We start from the raw sequence: 19,587 nt of genomic DNA, 5'->3' as shown, positions 1-19,587 counted from the left end.
TACAAAACAATTCATGTAGGTTTTTCCTTTTAATTTGTCAGCCACTTGTACATAAATATGAGTTTTCAGAGCATTCAGATACGAAATAATGCAAAAACTGTCTCTCGTATTCTTGAAAAAGCGCCACAGCTTCTCGCCAAACTCCATCACTTGTTCCATTGCTCAGTGCCTCGACATGACATCATCAGTACAAACTGTAACTCTGCTTTTCAGCTTAGGGAGACAATGGCTGAAATTCACACTGTAAACTGAGCTGCACAATAGTATGGAAATCACATTTGTGAATTCCATAGTTGGGATGGACTGTCCCTTTAAGAGAAGCATCTCTCTTTACAAATACACATTCTGAGCATTAACCCTTCGTACAAAGACTGTTCCACCTGATGCATCATCAGGAAAATTCACATTTCACATGAGAGCCACTGAGGGACATGTGGCTCTGTCAGTCCATCTTTAAAATTGCTTTCCATACTAAACCATCATTTACAGACATCCCACAAATTACATCTTTGTGATTGTCATCCCCTTCCTCAATGACCACACCCAGGACTTCCAACACACAACGAAAGAGAAAAAATCAATGCATACTTGTATCTCACTGTTTTACAGCATGCAAGCTTCAAACAATGTGGGTTTTCACTCAAAGTTGTCATCATAAGGTCCGTCAGTGCAAAGGGGCGAAGCTGGCAGCATCCGGAGAGGTAGGGGGAACAGGGGCTTCGAAAGTGGGCTTGGGAATCTGTAAAGCTGCAGGTTTACTTTTCTTTGAGTGAGTCTTGGTGTGATGTGAAGGAGAGGTATCACCTTGAGAGCCGGCGGTGTGGCGGGCCCCGCAGCCCATGGAGTTCACCGGTGAGGGGTCAGAGTTCACCGCTGCACTGTTGTCCGCACAGGCATGAGCTGTCGGAGGTTTCCCCTGTGGGCACGAGGTGGACAGGAGAGGAGGGAGAGTGGCTGACTCCAGCAGACCTTTAGTTCCCTGTGTGCACTGAGGAGGCAGAAAGAGGGAAGGTGGGAAAAAAACAAGACCAGCACCGGTGAGAGGAGCAGGGTATTAAATCACTGCAGTGAATACAGCAACAACTGTGAAAGATGAACAAAAGACAAGCTGCAGTGCAAGCAGGCCACACGAGGGCTCTGAATCAGCAACGTTTCATGCCATAGATTCACATGTAGATGCACATTAGACATATTTGAGTCCGATGAACATCTTAGAGCATTGTCTGCTAGAACTGGGTACTTAATGAAGTTTTTTAAAAGTATGGATTAACAGCAGTGGACTTTATCCCCTATTGAACTCCCAAAACACTGGATCCCACATCCAATGATGCAACTGAAATGTGTACAGCTACAGCTGTTGTCGGACATGACCTTTTGGGAGAAACTCAGGAGAAATAGGGTCTGGACTTTCTCCATAGGTTTCCTTTCACAAATGAACAACACAGCAGGAGGTTCTCCACTCAGACTCGTTCAACAGCAACAAATCCTCCGGGGGATTCAGAGGCAGGATGTCACATATTAATTCCGCTGCAGAGATCAAATGTTTTTGTTTTACAGTACATTGACACTGATGTCGGCACTTATGATCCCCTGCTGTGTTCTCACATCGGATTAACCTGACTTTCAGCAGACTTTATACTCGGGGGCCAGGTGGAGAGAGCAGACACACACCTGCAACATTCAGACTTTTGTGTTCACACATGCACTTCCTCTGGAGAGAATACAGAGAAGCTCAGTTCAGTGCATGTCTGAAAGCAGCTTTGATGATTGTACAGCTTAGCTCTTCTTTTGGACTCCAGCGAGAGAGGAAAATACCAGCTGCTAAATGTTCCATTACCTTCATTAACTTCATTTGTTAATTGGTTGTTTAGTGATTGTTTGGATGTTTGTCCCTGAAAACAGCTGCTTGCTGCTGGATACAAAGCTGAAGCGAGGGTAGAGAGTTGATGGTGTGCCCCATCAAAATCAAGCAATGAGCTGAAAGGTGATAAAAAACAATAGGGCTACGGGGAAGTGGAGCTGTGTGATAATTAGCTCTCACTATAAGCGAATCACATCGGGGCAGAAAGGCAGTTTCATAAAAATAGGAATTAGTGTAGCTTTAATTAATTCAGCTTTTCAGCAACAGTTAAAATGTCTTAAGCCCTGAAGCTTAAGACCATTTAAACAACTGTTAGTCAATAATCAATAACATGTGTTTTGTTTTACACTGTGTAACACCTTAGTTCCTCGGGCAGCATGTGGCAATATTGCACTGATTGCACCCTAAACTCACAAATGATACATCCATCAGGTACTGTATCCTTACTGGTATAATTAGATGGGATAAAAATTTTAAATATTAAAGATAATACATATGAGCCATAGCTTACACCCTTAAAATCGGCACTGTGAAGTAGTTTCACAAACAATGCAACCTGTATTGTTTTAATCATACACTCTGCAATGTGTACAACCTAAAGCAAAGCATGAGGGCAGAACGAGGACATGCAGGCACAACAGTGGAGACTCTGCACTCACTTTCCCTCTCTCTCGATACAGGCCTACCAAGCTCTGTCTTGCTTTTCCTGCTCTAAATGTGGCTAATCAGCCAGTACAGGACCCTGCAAAGACATTTCTCCTCCTGATGTTGGTGTTGATACAGACAGACCACATACAGGACAGTAAGTTAGGACACAGAAAACGTGTACCCGGATGCTGGGGCAGTTAGTTCAGAGCTTTTCTCCCCCTGGAAAAAACACAATTATACTTGAATATGGAAACTGGGAAGGAGGACAAATGAAACAATGAAAAATGAGCACACACAGATGATGAACTGCATGGAAAAGTATGTATGTTTTATTAAATGTTCGCATTTGTGATGCATGAAAAAACAAAAATATATAAACACAGGGTGGACAACTCAAAACACATACCAAGAGAAAACAAAGAATAAAGGCATGTATGGGAAGATGTGGTTATGGAGTTGATTTGCAACAGATAAATTGGCACTTTAACCTTTTTAATACATATAAATATTCTTGTGAACACGAGACAGGAGAAGAGGAACCAACACAATAAAACGAGGTACAGTCGGAGCAGAAAAAGCTTTTCTCCACAGCTTCAGAACACTATTTTTACACCCTAATCAAACTCAACTCAGTAATAAAACAAACGAAAGACTACCAACACTTCAGCTTCAACTGGCTTTCAGCTTATTCCGTACGCACAAATAAATCTTTTGGTGCCAACAAAAAAGAGCCGCATTCAATTCTAAATGCTGAACAGCTGCTACTCTACTACTTGATGTGAGAGTATTGTGGCTCACAGTTACGTCTCGTAAACAAAGGTGGCTGTATAGCCTTTACTTTCCTGTGTCTCGCTGTCAGAGAACAACAAGTGCAGCTCTGTGAGGAGGAGGAAGAAGAGGACCTCAGTCTTCTTCTTACGACAACCCTGGCACTCTTCCTCCCTTATAAAAAACCCTGAGTCAACAAAAAGCACAGGAACTACTTAAGACTGAGGTGTAGAATTTCAAAAAGATAAAGGAAGTAAAAAATATAAAACATAAAAATATAGATATATGTAGCGATCGATATTTGTGGTGCTTATATCAGAAGAAAAATAGCATTTAACCTGATTTGTTCATGATTGACTGAGCTGTGCAGCAGTGCATCAACTGCCTGCAGCAGGTGTCTAAACAAATCAGGCTGACAAGGCACACAGCAACTCCCTTCCACCTCACCCACCCCAGGGTCACGGGTGAGTTCGATGATATTCCCGTCTTTAGCCAGCAATCGGGGAGCTTGTTTCACTGATTATTAATGATCAAATATTAATAAAACCATCTCAGCATTTAGTACAGTGTGACACTTTCTAAAAAAGTCTTTGTGGAGGTGAGGGGGAGGGGAGAGCACCTTCACCTGCACCAGAGGATCAATCAGCGCAGGTGAGAGCGATTGATCCTCAGCTTTATAAGGCAGGTTGAGCTTCCTCACGGGGGACACTCAGAGACACACAAGGACTGAGGTGGATAGAGACAGTGCTGTAAAGCCAAGTTATGTGTGATTGATGTTAGCTTGTGTGGGTGGTGGATAATAAAGCTGCTGAAAAGCAACTTCTTTGTCTTAGGCTGTGTGCGGGAGAGCCCTGTGACCACAGTCCTGTTTCCACTGAGAGAACTTCTTAATACTGATGTGTAAACCTCTGGCTGTCATATAAAAACAATATTTGTACGGATTAACAAACACACTGCAGTCAACACCAGGCAGCACAGCAGGCAACAAGGCTTCTGTCAGGCAGAGGAAGAGTTGTGCTGGGAGTTGGGGGGTGCAGGCACAGGAGAGAGGGCTTCCTGCGTGCCAACAGCAAGCTGGGAAGATCCGCCTACCACATTTATCTCGCCTTTAGTGGCCGCGGTTGGCACCTCGATTTCCGCGCTGTCTGTCTGAACAGATTCATCTGAGGGCAGGAAACCTCGCCTGTCAATCAAGCTGAAAGAGATAGAAAGGAAAGTCAGCATCCTTTTGAAATGTGCACAGCAAGTAGACTCAAAAGGTTTGGGGATATTGCATAATAATCAGTTGATCAAACCTTTCCCTGCAGGGTAAAACCTCATAATTAACACAAGCCTCGCTGAAATGAACTGTGGTGCCAGAACATAAATTGTGAGACCAGAGCTCATTCTTCCACCACATGAACAAGAGATTGTGATTGAATGTGTCGCAGTACGTTCACAAATTCTTTGTACTTGAATATTTAATGTGCATTTCCACAAATAATCAGCAAATGTAGTCTGTATATGAAATATGTTAAGATGACTTTAGCTTTAGGATCTAATTGTCTGTGGATTCCATTATATTTCATTTGCTAAGCGAGACTTAAGCTCAAATGTTGTTCGAGCCATTAGGTGTCTCTCATTCAAAACAACCACAAAATCCCTATTGAAGATGTTGTGCAGCAGCGCAGGATCTTGTTAGCAGTGTGTTTTAACTTCGTCATACGTAGCAGACATGGGTAAAGTTACGGGTTAAGCAGATATGATGCAGTTAAAAGGTGACCACTATGAAACATCCTGTTACCATGAATAAAATTGGGGATTTTCGTGGTTGTGAACATTATTGGAAACATTTAAGATAGTGTAAGTGTTCTCTTTTAGACACTTATATATCACTGTTGCATATTATATCTTAGAAGACTAACCTGGGTGGCATGGGTCCACAGAGCACAGAACAACAGTTGATACAGATGTTTTTATGACTGTATGGATTAGTGACATCTTCTCCACTCTTCCCTGACCAGGAGCCTTTAATCTGGAAAAATATACAGTAAATCCTGGTTTTAACGTGTTTTTAAAAATCTCCACATTTCACAAATAATCTATTGTAACACAATCAAAAAAACATGCAGCTTCCAATTTATTTTAAATTCATTATCTTGATTTTAAATATTTGTATTCCTCATTACTTAGCATAAATCTGGTTCAAACTTGTGTCAAACATCAAAAATAAATACTTTTTAGAGTCTTAAGGATGCATAATGCATTACTCACGTCTTCATTGGTGGTCAGGTTGGAAGCAACTAAGTAAGTATGGAAGCCTGAGAGGCCCAAGATGGACCATACTGAGAAGAAGCATATCACCAGCTCCACTGCAGTGAAAGGTTGGGTTAAGGAGAACCTCAGTATATTTGAGAAATGGTAGAATAAAAACCTACACACTGACAGAGTCCATTTAATGAGGAAATCTTAGAACATGTTTGTGAGTAAAGGATATCTGCCTGGACTCTCTTGCAGAGCAAACACCAGACCTTTTCCACCCTGAGCCCCTGAAAGACAGGAAATAATTAACAGTGAGGCCCCTAGTGTGTTTCTGAATCTATTAAAAAGTGTGTGTTGGAATTCTCAAACCAAAAATTGAGATTTAATTTGTCCTTTTGTGGAGGCAGCTATGCCAGAGTCAAGCTGTAAGCAGTTCTGTTTATTCTAACCCTACAAAGAGCAGGATGTAAGGATGAAATACAATATGAACAAACAGACAGACAGGTGGTGACAAATACCAGCCACTTATCACATTCACAATCAAAACAGTGTGTATATTCTTCTTATCAGACACATAAATTGCTCTGATGTGGTAAACCACATCCGTCTGGCAGTCTGACAAGTGAGGCAAAACAAACAGTTACTGGCAGGTGCTGTTGTGTCAGTACCAGTAAATTCCTGCCTGCTTTTCAACCATGACACTCTTGTGGACCAGAATCAACACCTACTCAGTGCTAGATGTGTGGTCACACAGCCGAAGATGAACGAGGTCAGGAAGGAGAGTGACACAATGAAGGTGTAGAAGTAGCGGTAGTTGCGTTTCCCTACGCAGTTCCCCACCCAAGGGCAATGATGATCGAATCGCTCTGAAGGAGAAGTGCACAACAAAGGAGAATTAACGATAAAACTCGAATGAGAAACGCTTTGAAATTAGAGGAATGGTTCAACGGTTACGCTGAATTGTCTCTGGGTAAAGGTTCAGAGTTCTCTGTAGCCCTGTGAAGCCTTTATTTATTATTTATCCTTGGTAAATGTCATGGTACTGGTGTGTGTCTGTAACTCACCCACACAGTTGTCACACAGGCTGCAGTGGGAGGTGCGTGGAGGCCGGAACATCTTGCAGGTGAAGCAGTACTTGAGCTTGATCACCTGCTGGTTGATCAGAACCTCCTTTGTGCGCGGTGGAGGCCGAAAGCTAGTGTTTCCTGTGTTGTCTACAGAGCAGAGGAAAGAAAAGAGACTCAGGAGGACAAAATTTATTCGATTTACTGAATTGTTGAAGTAGAAATAACAACTAATAGTCTTGCCCATCCCTACAGCCACATTCTGACCAAAAATACACAGAACCTTTTTCCCCAGGAACCTTCTCAGTGAAATGAAAGGTTCCTGCAGACCATACTTCGCCTGTGTTTCCACTGCGCATTCCACACTACATTGGCACATTAGCCTGCTGTAGTGTGAACAAATGGCAGCTACAACAAGAGGTTCCACTCCAGTCCACCAGGAGGTGGTGATGGAGAAGACAAGACAACAATGACGATGCTATATAAACCGAGAAAACATGGAGGAAATGCAGACGGTGATACCGTTGTTTGAGATTTACCGCCTCACAAATTGTTTCATTGAGGCCATGCTGGAAATGAGGTGAGCACTAATAACTAAGCTAATTCAAAACCGGAATTAAATGCTGCCACTCAGCAAAATCAATTAAGTGCCGAACCTCTACCCAAAACATTCTAGTACTTTTGTAAAGTACTAACCCCCAACCAGGGACCTGCTGCGGAAACAAAAGGAGTTCCCAGTTCCAGGGGAAAGTTCCTGCAGTCGAAATGCTACTTATTAGCACTTAATGTCTTCGCCTTCACTCTTTATGGAGTACAGTATATACACCAATCGTTGCTTATTTAAATGCATTGCAAAATAATACAAGAAACCAGGGAGATGCAACAACAGCAAAAGAAAGTGTTTTCAAATTGTAGGAGGTCGTTTTCACCCTGCCTTCCCTCCCAGAGCATGTAAATACATTTGAACCTGGTCGGAGCACAACATTCGTGTTAAGGTTACACCTTTATTGTTCTAATTGTGTGTGTGTGTGGTGCTCCACGCAGAGTGCATATGTGAGCGCACGTCTCATCCACCTGAGTGAGTGAAAAATCTTTTTTTTGCAGGGATTTGAAGACTTGCTTTGATTTCTGTGCAGCGAGATTTGATCATTTCTGTGATAAACGTTTACAGGCCTTGGTGTTCCACTTTATGAGGTATAACTAATCTTTACTGTAATGTAATAAATATATAATGTGATAGCCCTGACACTTCATCGATCTTTAAGAAGCTCATCGTGTTCAGTCTTTGGTCACATTACTGGAAATATGTAGATACAATTATATATTTATTACCAGGTCACAGTTTGTGGTGGTGTGGTACTGGACTACATTAGACTGAGAGGCGTTTCTAATTTGTCATCCTTTGTGTGATGGCTGCCGCACCATAAAACACCAGACAGTAATTTTGCTTTCGCCCACTTTAGTTTTCTAAATTGAGTGCACACAATTGGTTCAATTTAGTGAAGTATAAATTGCTTGCTTAATCACTTTCCTGTCAGTGTCTTGTAGTTCGCCATCCTCCCGGCAACCTGGCAAAGACTGAGCACCACAGCCAGAAGGCTGAATGATTGGACTGCACCATTCTGCTGTAGACTCCACACATTGATTGATACTTCTTTAATTGGTTAAATCTTTTTCATAGCTCGCTTGTACACATAAATCATCAGATCTCTCAGGATGTTAACAACAAGTCTGAACAGGGCCTATAATGAAGTCCAGTCCAACACCACAACTAACTATGACTTAAATATATCACTATGACCGAGTTAAACTAAATGTCCAGAGCATTTCCTTGAAGATAGAATGGCAGGTAAATATCCAGCACTACAACTGTGTTTCAGAAAATAGCTGGAACAGCAGCAGTACAGCTGAGTCTTACATCACCACTGCCTAAACTTTGGTCATGAGTAGGAGTTTACACGATGCACACGAAGCCAACTTTAAACACTGAGGTCACTACACTGAAGGATGCCATATGGAAAGAAAAGATCATGTTGGTTAGGATTGAAATCGACAGAGAACAGAACAGATGGAGCGCTTCAAACAGGTCTGTGGTGGAAAAAGGACAGAAACACATCCATCAGTCCTGAAACATTCAAACAAAATGGAGGAGCTTTGATGCCATTTCAAAAGAAGAAGAATATTTGCACAGAGTCACGACACATAAGTCTTTTCCGAAATTCTAACATTTGCTGTGTCACAGGTTTCATCATCATTAAAATGTGACTGTCAAGCAGTGGTTGCTGCACCATTAGAATCTGCCTTATGTCGATCTTAGAGAAATTAGCTGACGTTAGCACAACAATGCCTTCTGTCCCAACTGCAAATTGTGCTCTGTAGCAAAATAAAGTGTGTGTAAGCTCTTATGACAGTGCTAAAAATAGTATGTTCTCTGGAGTTTGACATAATTGAATGCAACAGAGTAAACTCTCAAAGTAATGAGCTGAGCTTAAGCGGTTTGTGTTGAGGGATCAAATTCAAGGACTCATGGAAAGCCCTGGTGCCAGTGGTGGTCTAAATTCCATGTCATAAACTTGCATGAATACCACTCTGGGGGGAAACAGTGGCCACTTGGAAATAATTTCAAAGGCATTTCAGACACTTATGTAGTTGTGACCCATGCTGCGGGGCAGAGTTTGCATTTACCAATTTGCTTCTCGATGTCTGCGGCCTCGTCCGGTGTGGCTCTGGGCAGGATGCCGGGGTCAGAGAAGCTGGTCTGCAGCAGGGTGATGACCACAAATACGAAGAGGACTCCTCCAATAACAGGTATGCAGCTGGTCAGGTGTTTGACCAGGAAGGGACAGCTGGGATAAGGGAGCAGACAGAGAGAGGATGAACTGACCAAAGGAACCTAAACATAGTCTCTTATAACTGAATCTACTTTTTCACTCACTAAGGGATCTGGTTTTAATTAAGATCCAGTGCTTTTAATCACCATGTCACCCCCTGGAGACTGAAAACCTTTCCCTACACAGAAATGAAACAAAAGCAATTTCCATATTCTGGCAGTGTTCCCTATTATGGTACATATTGCATTAATAGCTTTAAAAAAAGCTCTAATGTTTACTTTTTTGGGAAAACTTTGCAAGTCTACGTTAAGAGATCTGGTGTTTTAAGTTGAATCGGGTATTTTTTAGGTAACAACTCAGGTATAACATGAACTAGGGCTTTTTCTAAGAGTCATGGTGATCTGCTCTAGATTTCGGCTCTGATCCAATACAGCAGACAGTGCTTTTCATTTCAATAACATATGAATGCATGGAGCTGGTTTGAGTTAGGGGTGGTGCGGTGTGTTGAAATGTCGTCCACGGTTGATCACATCATCAGGAGGACGCCTGGGGTCGTAGAGCTGATGTGAAAACATGAACTCACTCAAATGTAAAGAACAGCCCGCTGGTGACGAGGATGAGGCCCAGGGTGAGGGGCAGGACCCCACTCTGCCGGGCCGCGACGATCCGTCCCTCGCAGTAGAAGCGGTTCTTCCCGGGGAAAACTTCCCACTTCCTCCTGGGTCTCCGCGGCTCCTCTCTGCCGACGCTCCCCTGCTGGTGATGAGGAGGGGTCGGTGTGGGTGTCGGAAGTGCCCGCGGGTCGATTTGCTGGTACTCGCAGTTCTTCATGGTTCACAGTGAAAGTTTGCTGCGGACGATCGGGAACGTGTGGCCGGGGACAGGTAGCATCACCCGCAGCCGTGTGCCTGGAGGAGGCTGAGAGGAGCAGGCGTCGTCATTCCACGGAGAAAACAAGCTAATGCTTAACTACGGGTCTCCGGCGAGAATGACCCAAAGACCCCGCTGCTCGAAACGACAAGCCCCTCACTCCCCATGTCTCCTTGTGCACTTATTTTAAAGTCCGTCCTTGGAAATACAACCAGCACACTGATGTCCATCGTTAGCTCAGCATCTGTGTCTTCTTCCACACCATCCAGCTGCGGACTCGAACATCAGTAAACACAACATACCGTCATGTCCGTCTTGTACATTGCGGCCAAACGTCTTCCCAGATGTTCACCCTGTGCAGTGTGCATGAATTAAAAAGCATCCATTAAACCTGACACTGTATAAAACATCTGGATCGCGACACATTAACGACTGAGTTTTAGTCATAAAATACAAATTAGCTTTTGTCAAACTTAACACAAAGAAAAGATGCTCTTCCGGTTGATTTTCTTTCAAAATTAATGGCACTTTAAAGCGTTATATTTCAAGTGTGGTGGTGGCCCTCGCAAAATATGCGCATTCTGAATAATTGCGCCATTTAATCAATATTTGTTTGTCTCGTTAAATTCAATTCATAGATACAGGGAAATGAAGATGGATTATTTTCAAATTGTACAATATCCGGTAAATCGACGCCTCATTGACGCTAACTTGACGCAGGCCAGCAGGCAGGAACAATGCCGCCGGAAATGATTTCAAAATAAAATTATTAGCATTATGTTTCTCGTTTTGGTGGTGTAAACTGGAGAAGCGGTGTCAAGAAGATGTTTTCAATCGCGTGATAATTCTTTTGTGATTTGAATAAATCCACAATCAAGCATAAAATCCGTACAATACACAATCCTAAGCAAAAGTGCTGATTTAACGTGCGTTTTATTTGTAAAGTCCTAACCGGAACGTGTATTTGTTGTCGCTACCTGGGGCGCTTGCTCCACCTTGACGCTCAGGTACACGGATTTGTTGGAAAAGTTTGAGGAAGCTGCAGGTTTCGTGGAGCGGAGCTGGTGTTAGGGACGAGGAGGATGGATTCAAATCAGACATCTTTAATGTAGAGGACGGAGAAGACGACATTGACCAGGGAGAGAGTCTGTGAACGAGTCTGCCGTAAGTCAGTGTTTACTCTGAAAGTCGCACGTCCTCAAATGGAGGAAAGAGCCGCAGTGACAGGTCGCCATGAAAGTGAAAACAAACACGAGCGGCGAACCTGCCGTCGCCTTCTTCTGACTCGGTCAAAGAGCAACACAAGACCATTTAAAATTCAGTGAGATGTATGTTGTCGTTTGTTAACAATAACTTCTGCTCTGGTTTGCTGTGTTGGTGGATACCTATTATTCGTGTATTACTCTAAAGAGGTCTGCATTAGCTAATTGCTAACAGAATCAGATTAAGTTCTGTTATTTTATCTTTTCCTTGATAATAAAACCTAATTTTTCCACATGAGCAAAGGGACATTCAATTCTAAGATTTTTTTTCAATGAAGTTTGGTGTGATTCGTTTTTACAGCGCAGTGTAAACACAGGAGATGGTTGTAAGTCCATATAACTCTTTTATACTTTGAAACACCTTTGTTCAATTTAAGAAACCCACATAACACAACGCAGTATATTTGATCTGAGACTTTTGTTGCGTACACATCCTCCATAAAACCAGTTGGGTTGGTTTACCTGCCACCTGGGGATAGTTGTTTCACATCAGTTTTGAAGAGAGATGCCCTCAGGTGGCTGGAAGTGATTTCAAGTTGTGGCTGATAGGAACTCAAGAAGTTGTTTAGGGATGCCATTTCAACACTGACTGTCTTGTGTCATTTCAGTTGAACAGTGTTTTTTTTTGCATGTGCAGACCTTGGAGCCAGTAAGCCATGTCTGCTGAGAGCACTGACAGTCTGAGGCACAGCTCAGGGCGTGGTAGCTACAGGCACAGAGCGAGCCAGAGCAGCAGCCAGAGGTCATCATACGAGGAGCGCTGTGTGGACCCGGTGGAAGAGAGGCCACCGAGCCCAGAGCCCAAGACGATCCACAGTGCTCACCTGAAGGACGCAGATGGGAAGGAGTCCGAGACCATTGGCTTCATTCCCGGCTCTGTCGATCATTCCTCTTCAGCACAAACCTGCAACCCTTGCACCTCTCCAGGGAGCTGCAGGACGTTTATATGCAGTGTGCTGACCTGTGGCCTGTACAGGGTCTGCCAGAGTTCCACTCTTGCTCCATGCCTTGTGCCAAACGAGAGCTCTCCAGATGAGCCAGAGAAGGTGAGCCTCCGAAGTGTCAACCCAGGAGACAACAAAGAGGAAGATCACACAGACTGGCTTGGGGATGTCCGCATTGCTGGAGTCAAAGTGGACAGTCCAAGGGAGTATTTAGAGATGGAACCCAAATCATCATATTTGCGTCCGGCTGGTGTTCAAACACAGCCCAGCAATCCGTCCCTACATCAGTCCATGAGGTTTGAAGACTGGGAGGATGGCACTGAGGACGTGGACTCTCTTATTACCAAAAAGCTGCTGGAGCTCTACTCTGAATATCAAATCGATGAGTTAGCGAGGTGCACCTCAGACTCTGTGTTTCTGAGGAAGAGCAAGGACATCAATCAGCTCATCAATTCGCTGGCGGAGGAGCACAAAATGGGCGAGCAGGAAGCGGAGTGTCGGTTGGTGCGTGGCATCATCCGCATCAGCACCCGGAGGAGTGCGAAGAAGAGGCCGACCCCGTCCAGGATGGAGAGGACGCTGTCTGACAGCGGGAATGAGACAATGAGGGAGAGCGATTCCTTGACATTCAGCAACAACAGTAAGCCAGTTCCTCTGTTAAACTTTCACACTGTTTATTAATATACTAAACCTAACCACTACAACTTGGACTTTCTACGCTGCGTGTAGTTGATTAAGGCTTTAATAACAGTAAGGTGACCCTGTCGCACAACAAATACACTCATGCATGTACTGTAGCGCAGGTTATCAGTTAGTACGTGTGCAGCAGCTCCTTATTTGTCCTAACATTTGATGCTCATGAATTGAGAATTAATGAAGCAAAACTGTTTGTCTTCTCACCACAAACAATGTGCAAATGAATGAGTCAGCACTTTGTAGTCACTGGATCAATAATGAAGTGCTGAAGCAGACACTTAAAAATGTAAATAGAATTACAGAAAGACTCCAAAGCACTCTCTTTGTGCTGTCAATATGACAATAAAGGCAACAGTTACAAAGACAGTGCCTTGGATTTTTTTTTGCAATTTTATTTTCCAATATGTATCCTGACAAGCTGAACATACATAATCACATCTATAATCACGACCCATGGGCCACATATGACGTTCGCCCTACTCTGCTGACATCCTCTGACCCACTACAGTTCAAACTTAAAAAAATACCAGGAGAAATATTATATCCAGTCACTGTGACAGCTTTTTCACCTCAACCCCAGAAACATCAGTGTTGCCTCTGTAAAAATGCTTTTCCACCATTAAGTATCCATCACGTTTTCCTCCAGATGACTACAAATCAAATCCAAACATCCAAATATCAGAACTGACCTCCTCTGACAAGTGTGCCAGGGACATGTGTAGAAACAATGGAGGTAAGAAATCAGTCTTTATTATGTTCTTACATTCTTATTATTACAATCATCTCTCTATACCTCTTGTTTTAAATCATGGAGAACTGTAATGTGTCAGTAGTTGGTCAGTGACTTTGAACAGTATGTATGTTGTTTTATATTGTATACCAAGATTTATTTGGCTTTTGTAAGAGGGGAATTCCATAATATCCACATAGTCCTTCATGAGCAGGAAATATCCGGGTTAGTTTTTATCACACTAACTCTGGTATGAGCTCCTGATGATAAGTTCTTTTAACATCAACTTCAGAGGCTGAATTTTAAACAAGACAAGGTTTTGGTTTTCTTTCCTAAGATGTTGCACTCAAATCAATGTCTGTTTTTGAATTAAATGATTTGAGTTAGTTTTAGGTGCAGGGCTGTTGTAAGGATTTTCAGAACTAATATGGTCATGCTTCAGAGTCCATCCTCTAGATGGGATATTTTTTTTAATCTAGATTTGAACTTTTCATATGTAATTATCAGTTTAATTGTTCGCTGTGACTTCAAACCAAGGTCTAAATTGTGATTCTTTGTCTGTCATGCCACAACAAACAAACCCAAGAAGATTAAAAATCTGTCTGGCATGTAGACATGCATTTTTTTTCATAATACTGACAGAGAACTTGAGAGCAAGATAAGCTTCATAATATTACAGAAATGAGCGATATGTCTTCTGGGATATCAGCAGTAATGAAAAGTAATCAAATTACATTTTTATTCATTCAAAAAATCAGTCTAGATACCTCTGTGCAGGTGGTTGACAAGTATGATGAACAAAATAAGTGGAAATAGAAATATTAATTTACATTTAATCCGAAAATACATCGGGCATGTTTGCATAGACCAGTAAGTCTGTATGGTGCAGTACCATTGATTTGACAATGTTGTTTTTTATGTACTTCTTTAATCTGGTAAGAACAGTGAGTCTGTACCAGGTAGCTTTATTGACAGACACCAGGAAGATGATTTCAGCTCTTGATCTATTTCCATGTAAACTGTTGTATGATGTGTAAACATTTAGTGGGTCATCTATATCTTCAGGAAACAACCCTAACTAGAGCTTTGTGGGTCAACTGACAAATATTCATATGTGGAATAACATCCCAGCCAATGGACATACGGGTGCTGTTAAAATTTACCCTGAACCTGCAGTGTTGGGAGTGCTGCACCAGGCTGAACTCCAATGTAAATAGTTTTTATCAGTGAAAATGCAAGGGAGCCAATATGAGAACATGGCGGGAAATCCTCCACGGGTTGTTGTGTTGCTGATTCTAACACGCAACAGATGAAAAAATGAAAAAAAAAGAAAAATAACAAATTTTTCTGGAGGAAAAAGAGAATTTCTTCAAATTTGATGCAAACGTCCATTTGGACTGAGGGATGAACTGATTGGAATTTGTTGGTCACTGTGACCAACAGATGTCACAAAATACTTTTGGTCTTATAAACGAAACACTCAGATTTAGAACAGTTGAACTGACTGAAATTTGGTCATAGTGTCCTCATGTTCTTGTAAATGTGATATACACCAGAAGGGAATTTTATTACAAGTGGCAGAATCATTCACATGAGCTCAAGGACTACCTGATTAGAGTTTGAGGGTCGAAGGTCAAAGTCAGTATGATGAAGAAACACAGAGTCCGGGGTGCACCTCGCCAACTCTTCGATTTGATATTCAGAGTAGAGCTCCAGCAGCTTTTTGGTAATAAGAGAGTCCACGTCCTCCGTGCCATCCTCACAGTCTTCAAACCTCATGTACTCATGTAGGAACAGATTGCTGGGCTGTGTTTGAATCCCATTTTGCCTCCAATTTTAAAAAAGATTAACTTTGACTCAAAGATTAACTGGTTCCATTTGGGTGGTCAGAGGTCAAAGTCACAATCATTTTTTTTTTGCCTTTTTGAACATAATATCTAAAGTCAAGAGTTGTGACTTGGACAAATTAACTAATTAGATTTCAGAAAAGGTCACAATGACCTCATATTTCAGTCAATTTTAAGTCTGGAAAAAATGTATGTAGACTGAAATTGCACTTGAGGCATACAACCATAAGGTGGAAATTTTAGTGTTCCACCTCTTTCTTCTGTAGCATCCCAGAGTGTGAAATGATTTGTAGTTGCAGTGCACTGTGAATGGGGATGACAGTTAGAGGACTCAATGCACATTGCTCAGTCCCCTGTATCAAGACTAATCCTCGTTTCTTTCCTATCCTTGTTTTTGTCCTTATAGGTCACACATCTAGTTCAGCCTACTCGCCCTCTCACACAGAGACTAACTCCTCCGGTGTCTCAATGATTCGCTCCTCTGTGAGAACATGATTCCTGCTCCACGCTGCTGGTCTATGCTTGAATAATTTGTCCTGCTTTGTCCTCAAGGTCACATATGAGACATTGCACAGGAGTCACTGGCTGAGCCAAGCTCTTTGTAGAGACCATGTTTTTTTCAGCGGAAAAACAAAATGTGAAAATTCACATTGTCTTGAAGGACTTCAGTGAACTCAGGGCTCTGTGTGTAGATATTTATGGCTGATGAATGCTATGTGTATATTTGAAGGATTGCTTGACAGAGATCACCAGCAGCTCTTAAACATTAAATATCACAATTTACCGTCCCGTCATCCTTGAAGGAGTTTTGTTCCTGAAGTCGGACTCTAATTTGCTGGTTAGATTATTCTGTTGTTATGCAATGAACATTTAAGTTTAGTTCTATAAGAGTGAATTGAAGAGTTGTGATTTTTTGGTTTTCACATCATTGTAGATTTGAGTGTGCACAGTTGTGTGTGATTTTAAGATGTACTCTCGAGTGGTTTTATAAAACTTATTTACAGTTAGTAATTCTAGATTAATGATAGCAATTTTCAGTTTGACGTGACCAGTAAAGGTCTCAAGAAGTCAAAGCGAAAAAATGAAGTGGGTGTATTTGGCTTGAAGAAAAAGACAGTTTTATATGATGGGCCAAAAGAGTTTTTAATGTGTGCCTGGTAGTACACTAGAAATAAGAATGTACATCGTAAATTGTGAATCAAAAACAAACATGTCCAAAGAATGGTTCAACATTGTGCAAAAAATACACTCATTTGCTTTTTTGCAGAGATTTAAATGAGAAGATTAGAAGTGCTCTAATGCCTTTATGCTGAAAGTAACAGGCAATGGCAGCCAATTAGCTTTAGACTGAAAAGAGATGGAAATCATCTAATTAGCTTGGATCTATCCAAAGGTAACACAATTGGCCTAAAACCAATTAAAGGTTCAGTGTGTAGAATTTAGTGACATCTAGAGGTGAAGTTGCATGTTGCAGCTGGATATTCCTCATCTCACTCTCCCAACATGAAAGAGAACCTGTGTTAGCCTTCAGTTTGGACGATGGTGAAAAAAATGGTGGCCTCCACAGAGAGGACCCCCCCCCCCCATGTAAATTTAAAGGTTTTAAATATGAAGGCTCCATTCTCTGGTAAAGAAAACAACAATTTAGATGATTACACATTAGTGAAAACATCACAAGGATTATTTTATATTTAATTTCTGCCAAAAATCCCTTTCACCTAAATCTTACACACTGAACCTTTAACAGGCAATATTTTGTTTCTTCATTAACTCAAAAAAGTGTGAAGTTGTTTGCCTGCAGGTTTTTTATTGGATCATTTCTTTATCACAACATTTTACAGCTCAATTTTTGCAAACAATGTTATGAAATGTTTTTAGGGGGCTTAAAGCTGTCGTGGAAGGTTTTATAAAAGCGGCATCACACACGTAGAAACAAAGAACACAGACGTCAATGTGTCAAGAGAGTTTGCTGTGATGAGAGCTGGTGTTGGGGTGCTGTAAACAAACAGCACTGGAATTAATACTTTATCATCCTGCCTCTGTCTGCTGCACCCGGCTGCTCCACCTCTCACCTGAGAAATGCAGAGAATGTGTCTGTGCAGAGAACCTCTTGCTGAGTTATTCATGTTTGACAGTCAAAGTCCGAGTAAAGCCCTGACCCAATTCTCTGGACTTTACCCACCGCAGGTTATGCGTCTTGACATGACATCTGCTGCTGGCTGGACTAACTGCATGTAAAACTGACATGTAGCTAGCTCATGCTACACAATAAACCAATTCTGCAAGCAGTTACATAAACACCAAACCGCAGACTGCCCAGGCACTTAACAACTTCTAAGTAGAATGATGCTAACCAGTCGTATTGTGGTTGAAACTCAGTCAGACACTCCTCCTCGCTCTGATTGGTGATTTAGTTACAGGATTGTAGGATTCTTCCAAATCGTAGTATAGCTCTATGTTAAGCCAGAGGAGCCAGATTTAGTTCAGATATTACCTGCTTCATGCTTTACAGTCAGATCATAGTGACAGTTTTAGCATATATGACAAAATGTTTATGTTTGTAAATGTTCCATACTGTCCCGTTAAAAGTGCTGGTAGGCATTCTTACCTTTGGACGAATCTAGCTCTACCCCGTGGTTTCTTGTCTTCATGCCACTTGACAACATATTTCATAAAATGTCATTTTTTGTTGTTTTGTGTTTTTGCCAAAGACAACCGGAAGACGCATGTAAGCTTTCTTTTTGTTTTGTTATTTCCATTGTGCCTTTTATGTTGTGTGTTTAGTGTAGTGCATAGTGTCATGATGTAATATGAAGTTCATATGAAGCAGAGGAATGTTAATGTACAGTGTACTGTTTTTGGCTTTGTCTATATTTGGCTCCCAAAATGAAAGCTGGTGTGAGCTGCAGCTGCTCTTCAGGTTGTATCAAGGACTATAACTTACTGTATCAGGCTGTCTCATGAGGTGAAAGCCTGCTTCTCTTACCAATATGCTTTGCTGTGTTTGCTCCTGGATCCTGGTGGGAATTTGTCCAGGTGACTCAAGGGGATTTTCTTCAGCTCTGCGGCCGTCTTATCAGCATCGGTTCATGGTTACTTTTGGGCATGGACCTTACAGTCACGGCTTCAGTTAATACACAATGGGTAGCTTGTACACTTATTCTAAACATAACTTGCCAGATCATTAGCAGATTGAAATTTTAGTGTTAGGAATATTTAACTATTAGCTATTGTTTGTCTTGAGGTAACATGGTTAAGATGCATGAAATAAGCCAGTGTCATGATTTGGCTGCAACATCATCGTTTGTTTGATTGAATGTGTAAAACTGGTTGTTCTGGTTTGTGTCATGATGCAAAAAGGGAATCTTGACTAATTAGGCTTGTTAACTGTAACATGCTTTTTATTCCACCGGAAATTTCTGCATCTTCAGTTCATACATTATTCCTGAGTTTGACCTGTAAACACTTGGATCTTCGCCAAAAGGAAATGTATATTTTCAGCAAAGATGTGTTGGCAGTGACAATATACCATCTTTTAACTGATGTCTCATTGTTAAACAATAAAGAAAAATTAAGTGGAACTACAGAAGGAGGCATTTGCTTGTTGTTTGCCACATGACCACATGAGGGAGTCAAAGTATGCAGTTTTATTTAAGGTCACAAGCACATTTCTCTGCAAGTTTCCAAGCTTTCATAGAAGAAGAAGAAGAAGATTTACTTTTGTTGTCATGCATACACACGAAATTGTTCTCCACATTTAACCCATCCAGCTGGCAACCGTCCAAACACACACATGCATAGAAACACACAGACAGATGCCATGTA

The 19,587-nt window shown here is 41.7% G+C and overlaps 2 protein-coding genes across 2 annotated transcripts; one reads left to right on the top strand and one right to left on the bottom strand.

Moving 5' to 3' along the window:
* Positions 1-515: 515 nt before the first annotated feature.
* On the bottom strand, positions 516-10,737 carry LOC109631608 (palmitoyltransferase ZDHHC18-B-like). The gene is made up of 9 exons (XM_020090459.2): positions 9,997-10,737; positions 9,268-9,428; positions 6,583-6,732; positions 6,247-6,384; positions 5,754-5,805; positions 5,531-5,633; positions 5,182-5,291; positions 4,370-4,472; positions 516-988 (listed from the first exon to the last, which is right to left on the bottom strand). The coding sequence occupies exons 1-9, from the start codon at positions 10,242-10,244 to the stop codon at positions 665-667; spliced, it is 1,389 nt and encodes a 462-aa protein (XP_019946018.2). The 5' UTR covers positions 10,245-10,737; the 3' UTR covers positions 516-664.
* Positions 10,738-11,243: 506 nt separating this feature from the next.
* Positions 11,244-19,348, top strand: kdf1b (keratinocyte differentiation factor 1b). The gene is made up of 4 exons (XM_020090464.2): positions 11,244-11,447; positions 12,183-13,129; positions 13,832-13,918; positions 16,169-19,348. Exons 2-4 carry the CDS (start codon positions 12,202-12,204, stop codon positions 16,255-16,257), a joined length of 1,104 nt encoding a protein of 367 aa, XP_019946023.1. The 5' UTR covers positions 11,244-11,447; positions 12,183-12,201; the 3' UTR covers positions 16,258-19,348.
* The last annotated feature ends 239 nt before the right edge of the window (positions 19,349-19,587 follow it).

The sequence above is a fragment of the Paralichthys olivaceus genome, chromosome 20, assembly GCF_024713975.1.
Source record: "Paralichthys olivaceus isolate ysfri-2021 chromosome 20, ASM2471397v2, whole genome shotgun sequence".
Lineage (NCBI taxonomy): Eukaryota > Metazoa > Chordata > Actinopteri > Pleuronectiformes > Paralichthyidae > Paralichthys > Paralichthys olivaceus.
This window is presented reverse-complemented; position numbering and strand designations above follow the sequence as displayed.